Source organism: Syngnathoides biaculeatus, chromosome 10 (assembly GCF_019802595.1).
Source record: "Syngnathoides biaculeatus isolate LvHL_M chromosome 10, ASM1980259v1, whole genome shotgun sequence".
NCBI classification, from domain to species: Eukaryota; Metazoa; Chordata; class Actinopteri; order Syngnathiformes; family Syngnathidae; genus Syngnathoides; species Syngnathoides biaculeatus.
In genome coordinates this window covers 7,239,232-7,248,116 of record NC_084649.1, presented here as the reverse complement: position 1 = coordinate 7,248,116, position 8,885 = coordinate 7,239,232, and the positions used below count along the sequence as shown (strand labels likewise).

General features: G+C 44.8%; 1 protein-coding gene across 1 annotated transcript; it reads right to left on the bottom strand.

Moving 5' to 3' along the window:
• Positions 1-273: 273 nt before the first annotated feature.
• LOC133507675 (inositol hexakisphosphate kinase 2-like) lies at positions 274-8,147 on the bottom strand. The gene is made up of 5 exons (XM_061832968.1): positions 7,443-8,147; positions 6,095-6,323; positions 4,676-4,860; positions 3,620-3,795; positions 274-1,613 (listed from the first exon to the last, which is right to left on the bottom strand). The coding sequence occupies exons 1-5, from the start codon at positions 7,702-7,704 to the stop codon at positions 1,002-1,004; spliced, it is 1,464 nt and encodes a 487-aa protein (XP_061688952.1). The 5' UTR covers positions 7,705-8,147; the 3' UTR covers positions 274-1,001.
• Positions 8,148-8,885: the final 738 nt, after the last annotated feature.

Here is an 8,885-nt window from a genome sequence, read left to right as displayed (position 1 = left end):
TAATATCATTGTAATAACATGGAATGTAGTGCTCTCCCTTTTTATATTTGGAGAATTTGCTCAGTCAGTGGGACTTGTCCAATAAATAAGTCTTTGCTTCTGTCCCTGATATTTATGAATATAGTCTCTGTGGACTTCTCTGCTTACAAAAACAGCAGAACTCAAAACTTGTCCCAACAAACGCTTGCCCCAAGTGAATGTGTTTAAGTGCATTTACAGTTTCTGTGTGCAAAATCTTGATACTCTCTTTGGAAATGGAAACAATTCTTCAGCTTTATTTTGCTCGTTGCCCGTTTTTTTTTTTTTTTTGAGTCGTGTACTATGAAAAATGCGACATGTGCTGCATTACTCAAACCTACAAACGGACAACAGGACAAAACATATCGACAGGCCAAGAAACATGAAGGGGGTCTAGCTGTAGTCCAGTTGGGGTCCCAACAGTCAGACATAGGTTGTGTTCGGAATGATTCCATTATTACCTATTCCCTAATCATTATATTGCAATTTCTTTATAAAGTGAACTATCGTTCACTCATTGGCCAAACGGAACAACAGCCTTTGAGATGGCATAATTACAACGTAGCAGACTGATGGCAGCGGTTTTAAAATATATGGTGTTCACCGGGGTGTATCCCTGCCCAAGCCCATGTCGTTGTTGTGTTCCTTGGCAAAGCACGCTATAATGTAAGTGTAATACTTATTATTAATTGGGATGAAAACAAATAAAGCTCTTTAGGTCCATCTGAGTGGTAATGTGTTGTCTTTGTTCATCTATCAATGTCATCTAACAATGAAATGCTCTTCCACTTGATGGCATAAGATCATTAGAAGTATTTTGGGACATTTACGTTGGGTGGTGTGGCAAGAGATTTTTGGACTCACTATACATTTAAGCAGCATCGCAAAATGGTGAACTCACTACATAGGGCACTTTATAGGAGGGTGTGATTCTGAACACAGCCTTAGCAATCTGAGGAGCTTCTTCCAGAAGCTTTTAACGTCTATCCCGAGGTGTGGTTCTCCAGCTCGGAGATTATGGTGATCAGATTCTGCAGGCCAAAGATGTATCCTGTGTCCTGGCCCTCGTGGACCACGCTGTCCTCGCGGTAATGTTTGCAGGTGGTGTGGGCAAAGTCTATCATCCGCACGTCCACCACTGGGCTGCGTGGATCTGAGTGGGACAGGCAGCTGCTTCTGCTGCTGTCATCACCACAAGCGGAGGGGGTGCAGGGGAAATCAAGCGCACCCGCTACCCCTGTATCTTCTTCCTCCTCTGTTTCTGGTTCAGCTGCCACCTCCTCATCCTCTTCATCATCCTCCTCCTCATCTTCTTCCGAGAGGCCGCCCTCGGTGCGTCGGCGTGTGTGCTTGCGGTGGGGCGCTCCGTCGTAGATGATGAGCAGCGAGCTGGAGTAGAAGCGGTAAGACTCACAGGCTTCCAGAGCGGCTTGCATGTCCCGGAGCCTGCATAGCACCGGCGAAAGGAGTTCGTGACGCAGGCGGCGTCCGCTGTGGAAGAACTGGACCAGAGCCTCCTTAAAGTCAGACAGGGTCAGTTTACGGCCGTGGTACTTGTTCATGAACATCAGCTGGCCTGTGTCTGACTGGTACACCTGGTGGGATGGGCAAAATCAAAGCGCTGTTAGAAACCTTATGAAACTCAATTATCATCCAACAGCTAATAAATGATCTTGAAAATACTCTTCAAAAGTCAAACGACAGTCCAGACCAGAGGTAGACAAGCTTTTGTGTTCAAGGACCACATTTGTTTTTTGTTTTTAACTGTAGAGAGCCCATGCCATTTAAGGTTGAAGAAAAGACGCGAGAACCTTGATTTAACGGACCTCCATTTAACAGATATTTGAAGTAACCTGACCGTCTGGACAGGCCATGTGTATAAAAATAGTTTCCAGTTATTCCTTAAACTCCCGTTGACAAGTCTGTCAGTTCCACAATTGGCCGCTGTTGTTGACTGGCACTTTTGCGCAATGCAGAAAATGGGATTGATGGATTTCCGGGACTAAATCCAGCCAACAAGCAAGCATATGCCTATGTAGCAGCCGTGTTGAACGTGGTAACATTCCCGTCAAAGGTAATGCATTGACATATGGTGGCCATATTGAATATGGAAAACGTTTTCAGGCAATGCAGTGACATGACAGCCTTGATGCAGGAGTTCTATCTATTGTCGCATCACTTGTACGCAGAGTGAAGTCGCATCCCTAAGAGCGGTGAATTTTTACTTCAAAAGTTGTTTCTGGAGCCGTACTGCAGTCTGGAATGTGCTATTTTTGGTACAGAAAGTTTTCTGTCAAGCTGTTAGTCTATGGCATTTCATCGAACAGAAATTTGGAAAATGGAAGCACACTAATTTCTCATGTCTGATTAAAGAGATCCGCTTCAACTTGCCCCTACTAACTGTCACAACCAAGTACAGAAGCATGGTAAGTTAGAATAAACTTTAAAAACCTCTGAAATGTTTTCAAGCTTTTTCATTTTTATTAAGAATAACTTTGTACTGTACAGGGTGTTTTAGGGGCCCCAAAATTCGAGAAAAAAAAAAAAAAAAGTACAGTTGAGTAATGTGGGTGCATGAGGCAACCCAAAAAAAGAAGTTCTTCAATATTACGGACAATTGGCTGTAAAGTAGCCATCCCCTCTGCCCCCCTCTAAGTCCCTTGAATTGAGGTTCTACTGTATATAAAATTATTTGATTAATATAATTTTATTGTGATAATTTTTACTAAAATTTCCAATGGGGCGGCACGGCGGGCTGAACTATTAAAAGTGTTGGCCTCACAGTTCTGAGGAGCCGGGTTCAATCCTGGCCCCGCCTGTGTGGAGTTTGCATGTTCTCCCCGTGCCTGCGTGGGTTTCCCCCGGGCACTCCGGTTTCCTCCCACATTCCAAAAATATGCAACATTAATTGGAGACTCTAAATTGCCCCTCGGTGTGATGGTGAGTGCGGCTGTTTGTTTCTATGTGCCCTGCAATTGTCTGGCAACCAGTTCAGGGTGTACCCTGCCTCCTGCCCGTTGACAGCTGGGATAGGCTCCAGCACTCCCCGCAACCCTCGTGAGGATAAGCAGCGAAGAATATGGATGGATAGCTCTCCAGCGGGGTTTTTTTTTTGTGTGGCAAACATTTTAATGGGTTAATGAGACTCACTTTTTTAAAAATATTGTACAAGACACTTCTGCACCCTTTTAGGCACTTCTGTCATTGCTTTGTTATTACATTTAACGTAGGATGGCAATTAAAATATTATATATTACAACAATAAGAATAGAAATGTAATATTGTTTTTGAGCTACAATGGTCAACACTTGTCACTTGTGTCATTTTCATCGTTCAGGACTTTTCAAATAATTAGTCATTGTGATTGTAGTATTCATTTAAAATAGTAGTTATAGCTGTGTATGAATGCATTAATTTTATTTTATTTTTTAATATTTTGTCCCTCTCAAGAAGCTGAATGAAGCAAATATGCCACAAAAAAATAAATCTATTGAATTAATTCCTCTGACGGAGTCCAAAAGGAACATAATTACTTACAGGATTATTGCTAGAGAACATGATGATGTGGTGGTGAGTGGATTGCGCCTCCGCCTGAAGATACCTGCATGCCACAGAGTCGGACTCCTATGGAGGCTGATGTGCTCTGCTGGCACTTGCGGATCTGCACGGCCTTCTTCTCCTCCGAGGCGTCATCCCCGTGCTGCCGCGTGCCCATCTTCAGGTCCAAAACGCATGGCACTGCGTGCTGCCACGTCAGGTTCTCCAGCAGGATGAATTCTGGCACAATCAAGTCAAGGAAGTGTGTAGATAGAGGAACTGCGTAATTGATGTCACTAAAACACACGATTGTTCAGGATATCTTCAAAGATGTAATATCTTTCTCTGCTTATGCATGGTCACAAAGATTCTGATACAGATTAGGAATGTAATCGTGATTAACTGCGTTACTGTGAAGACATCAACTCAGGAAATTGGATCATTGGTGCAAGTGAGATGATTTACTTGGTGGAGGTTGCTTAAAGAGTGCAAAAAAAATTTGGCAGAGATCACGGACACTGGCTGAAAGTACCAATACTCAATGTCACTTTTATACTCGTTGACATGTTTCTTGTTTTCTTGACATAAGTGATTGTCTTCTTTGAAAGTGGCTTTCCTTTCTTTTGTTATTTTGTTTTTGTTTCTGTGTGTGTTTCACATGTTACCTGCCTGTGCTATATGATGAATAAACTGTAAATGGAAAAAAATAATGATGTAGGGAGGACTACTTTGAGAGCTGTTTTTGTAGAGGTTATGTTTCGGATTTGTAGGACACTTCTAGCCGAGAGTTAGAAGATTAGCGACTGCTGAATGTCAATTTCTGAAGTTTGTTCGTGTATGTTGTTCTTCTTCAGTGATGAATAAAATAAACTTGATAAAAGCTTTTGGGGCCACAGCTGTGACTTTCCATTGTTGTGTCTTGTGTCTGTGACAAGGTTATAGCAAGTGATTGACGGGTGTGCCTTAGTAAGGTGACACAGAGTGACATTGATAGTTGGATATTGAGTTAAACAACCAGCTCTTCGCCGGGCGTGTGTGCGCGCTATAATAAGTGGGCTGTCATGTGTCATTTCATGAACACATTTGTCATTTATGATACATCATGATACCAAAAGGATACTGTACTGATTGCGATGCTTGGCGTTGTCCTTCATTCTCTGCAGGTGTTGCTGGTGACACTTGAGGCTCCAAGGGTTGTGTTTGAGCTGCGGGACGGCATTACTGTGGCTGCGCTCCAGGTGGTAGTACAGCACCTCCGCCTGCTGCAGCCACTCCAGCTCCACATCCTCTTGTAGCTTGTGAGCACTAGAAGGGGGGTGAAAAAACATCTTTGTAAGCACCATTTAGATCCACCCAGATGAAGCCGTGAAAACCAAGAGCGTTCAACTAGTTCAAGAGTTATAAGCAGCTTTCACACTGAGGTCCCACAAAATTGGTGTATCAGCATTGTCACAGGAAACATAGCGTTTATCCACCTTTGCCTTGTTTGCACAACCCAACAGAGCAGGCAGCTTTGTGTGGGCTTTACACACTTTCACGTTTCTCAATCAGATCAATAGATTAATTAGTCCTAGATCTGGCGTGCATACTTGTCAGAAAGTGTCAATTGCTGTCAACACAACAGGACTGAAGTGTAAGGTGTGACCGGCCAAGTCCAGGCATTGGAGAAGATCCATACACATCAGTGACATCGTGTTACAACCTTGCTACATTGTTACCCCCGATTGTTCACGATTCAGCATTTACCTATTTGCGGATTTCTTGGGGAACCTCAACTCTGTAATTTGCTGAAAACCTCACCTATTCAGTATTTTTGTACTCAGGCCAATGCAATTCAAAAGTGTTACAAATTCCTAAAATTGAACAAATTCCTTTGTTCCTGGCAGGGCTCGATCCTTATCCCCAACAAATAGTTACGAACTGTATGGGTAGAAGGAAAACTGACGGGTTTATTTGGTCCTTCGGCTCAGTGACCTGGTCGTTTGCACATCTGTGTCACAGTTCTGAGATTCAGGGTTCACATCTCAATTGGCCTTGCTCTGTGTAGTTTGAATGTTCACCATGTGTGAGTGGGGGGGCTTTCTGCTGGTTGTCAGTCTTCCTCTCATACTCTAAAAAGCATGCTTATCAGGCTTTGTAGACCTGTGATTGTGGGTGTGGATGATTGTTTGTCAGTATATGCCCTATGGTTGGCTGGCGGCCAGTACAGGGTGGAGCCCACCAAGCCACTCACTCCAAGCCAAACGGGATAGGCTCCAGCTCACCCAGAACCCGAAGATGAACGAGCAGTAAAGAAAATGGGTGGACTGACTTTGTCCTCATGTTTTCTTGGAAAAAGCAACATAGGCAATAAAAATGCTGCATTTTGCAGATAATGTTTAAAAAAAAAAAGTGTCAATGCTGTTAATACAAAATGAATAAAAATACAACTATGGCGAGGGATAACAAGGTATTTTTGATGTACATACAGTAAATGATGAGTTTTTGCCATGATTACTTAAATCTGCTGCTCGGTCATGAAAATGTTCTTGCTTTTCACCTTTTATCTTTGCGCGACTGGCGGTTTCGCCCCTCTTTGCTCAAGTTTTCGCTCTCCACAAGGGGGGAGGTCGCTATCACGTTGCCCCACTTGAGCATCTTGGTTTTGGGCTCGCTGCCCTCCGAGGGGTCTTTATTCTCCAGGTCGGCCGCCGGGTCGCCGTGGAGCGGGTAGGCGATGAGGCAGAGGTTCCCTTCGTCATCCTCCTCAAAACTCACGGACACCACACCTGGTACAAGATGGACGCGATGTCAGTCAACATTTTGTAAATACAAATCTCTAAATACATACTTGTCATTATTTGTGTTTCATTAGTGAAAGTGAAAGAACAATATGGAGTCCAATCACAGAGGACACAAACTACAAAAGTGACGTTTGAATGCAATTTATTACCACACCACCCAATGGCAGCCAAGGTACAGAGTATATACGTTGCTGTATTCCACACAAAGTATTTTAGTGTAAAAGAGTAGAGGTCCTTCAGTGAATAGTAAGAATAAAGGAATTCCAAGTAGTCCCAACATTCCTTCTTTCCAATGGGACAAAAGTACACAAGTTGAAGGACACAGATAGGATGTAAGAAAAACAATAAGGTGAAAAAATGCTGACAGAGAACTGACCAGTGCTGGCAGCACAACAAAACAGATGGAAAAGATAAGGTTGATCTCTTCCCCCCCCCACCACCATTTTGTGGTCTCATAATTCCTTTGAACACTTTTTGGGAAATGGGCACAAAAAGCAAATGCGGCTTGTGGACAAGGGAGTGACGTATTGTCTTTCACTTCTAAGATGGGAACAGGGAGGCAGCTGGAGTGGCCCCGAGGCATGTGAATGTAAAGTAGCAAGTGGCAGACTGGTTCTTATTTAGAACTGAGACGATTCTTATTTGCTGTAGACTTGTTTTAAAAAAAAAAAAAAAACTGGCAGAGCTTGTTAGGGGTGCGAGATGTGCTCAACCAGTCCTACAGCAATATCTGTACACACAAATGTTGCTCATCAGAAGCAGTTGTGGCGCATAAGAGCTAACCCTTAGCAGGGTTAAACTCTCCAGGTGACCTCATGATTCTTCCTTGGAGGCTTTCTTGAGCTTGTATCAATTTCATGTGCGGGCCGCTTGCCAGGAAACAACCAGACACCCCCTACCAGCCTCCGCTCACCTGACTTACCTGTGCAAATACAACCGAACAAGCGGCACACCGGATCCGTTTCTTGCTTGCATTTGCTGCTGCGGCGCCCCCCTGTGGCACTATGTGTTAAACCCCCCTTCATTTTGCAGCAGTAACTACAAAAACAAAAAAATGTACAGTACAACAAAACACAAGCCAAGAAGCCGAGTAACAGTGGTTACCTCTGTACTGGGGAGTGAACCTTCTCATCTCCGCTGGCAGGCTCTTGTAGAACTGATGCTCGCGGGGGATGAGGGGCTTGCAGATGGTCTGCTCTCCAAAGCGTAGGACGCACGAATGCCCCCCAACCTGGTGTATGAAAGGCTCAAGTATGACCCCTTTCTCCATGTAGCACTGCGGGTACTGCTGTTGCTGCTGCAGCTTCTGCTTCTGGATCTCTGCATCCTTGGCTTCCTGGGCCTGAGCCTCGACAGCCGGACTCATCCTCCTCGGGCCCTGACCACACTTCGGCGGGCATTAGCCTCCTCACGCACGCACACACGATGCGGTGGCGGGGCTGCAAGGCTGCACGCACACACGGGCCCCTGGTGTGCACAGGAGAGGCGCAGTCAATTGGTTGATTTTGCAAGGCGGATACTGTTGTCGTCTCCTGATGCCGTCGCTGTGCAGATGAGCGCTCGAGGACGATGCTCCTCAAAATAAAGCGCAGGGGGAGGAACTAGAGGAGAAGGAGATAAAGCTGCTCAGAATTCATGAACCATAAATCCCTTTTGCTTCCTTTTCTGGTAAAGCATGTAGCTAAAAGAGAGCTCTTTGGTCAGATCACGCAGAAACACCGGAACCTCTTTGTGACGGAGGCTGGCTGAAGACTGACAGCAGAGAGGTTTGAAAAGCTCTCAGCAGTCCGACACAGTGCCTGCCCCCTCTCGCTCCCTTTACAAGAAAGCCACCAATCAGGGGCGTGCAAAGCAAGTGTTGGGTGGCAACCCTGTGAGGGTAGGAAGCAAGAGGAGAAGGGGCGGGGCTGTGATGAGGGGGAAGGGAGCGAAGGGAAGAATAACAAGAGTGGATGGGGCGGGGCCGAACTCAGCTGCGTGACAGAGGGTTTGAACATCCTGACAAATGACAAGCAACATTTCCCAACTCCAAGTCAGGGGTAGAGGATGTTGAAAACAAAGTGCGTGTGAGTGTGCAGTAAAACACTTGATGAGTCGGCCGATTTCCATGAAGCTTCCAAATACAGTGGCAGCCGAATGTTTAAGGTTTTTGAAATGCAAGCCATTGGTCATTTATTTTTGTATTGAAAAACAATATTTGAGTTTCAAAACAGAGTTGCAGATGCACCTCTGCGTGAGGGAAATGAAAAAAAAAAATCGAGCAATTACATTATACTTTAGTGCCCTCACGTGAGCAGGGAGGGCAGCTGTCGCTCTTGCACGATACAAACAGTCAACACTCAGATACAAAATGAGAACACTCGCAAGGAGCTGCTAACTTTCCAAACAGCTCCAGATTTGACACACGAGGCCACACCCCTTAAAGACATCCTCCAAACCAATAATACAGTACCTCCAGCAATTGCACGTAAAATAAATTTTGGCGGGGGGAGGAGTTACCTTATAGCGTACCCTTGTGACATGCAAAATCTGAAAAACAGCCCTCTC

Bases quoted from the DNA above. Each gene is read 5' to 3' on its own strand.
- LOC133507675 (XM_061832968.1), bottom strand. From the start codon at position 7,704: ATGAGTCCGGCTGTCGAGGCTCAGGCCCAGGAAGCCAAGGATGCAGAG. The intron at 4,861-6,094 runs GTGAAAAGCAAG...CCCCCCTTCTAG, and splicing joins CAGTCGCGCAAAGATAAAAG to TGCTCACAAGCTACAAGAGG. The intron at 1,614-3,619 runs GTATCTTCAGGC...CCATCCCACCAG, and splicing joins TCCGACTCTGTGGCATGCAG to GTGTACCAGTCAGACACAGG.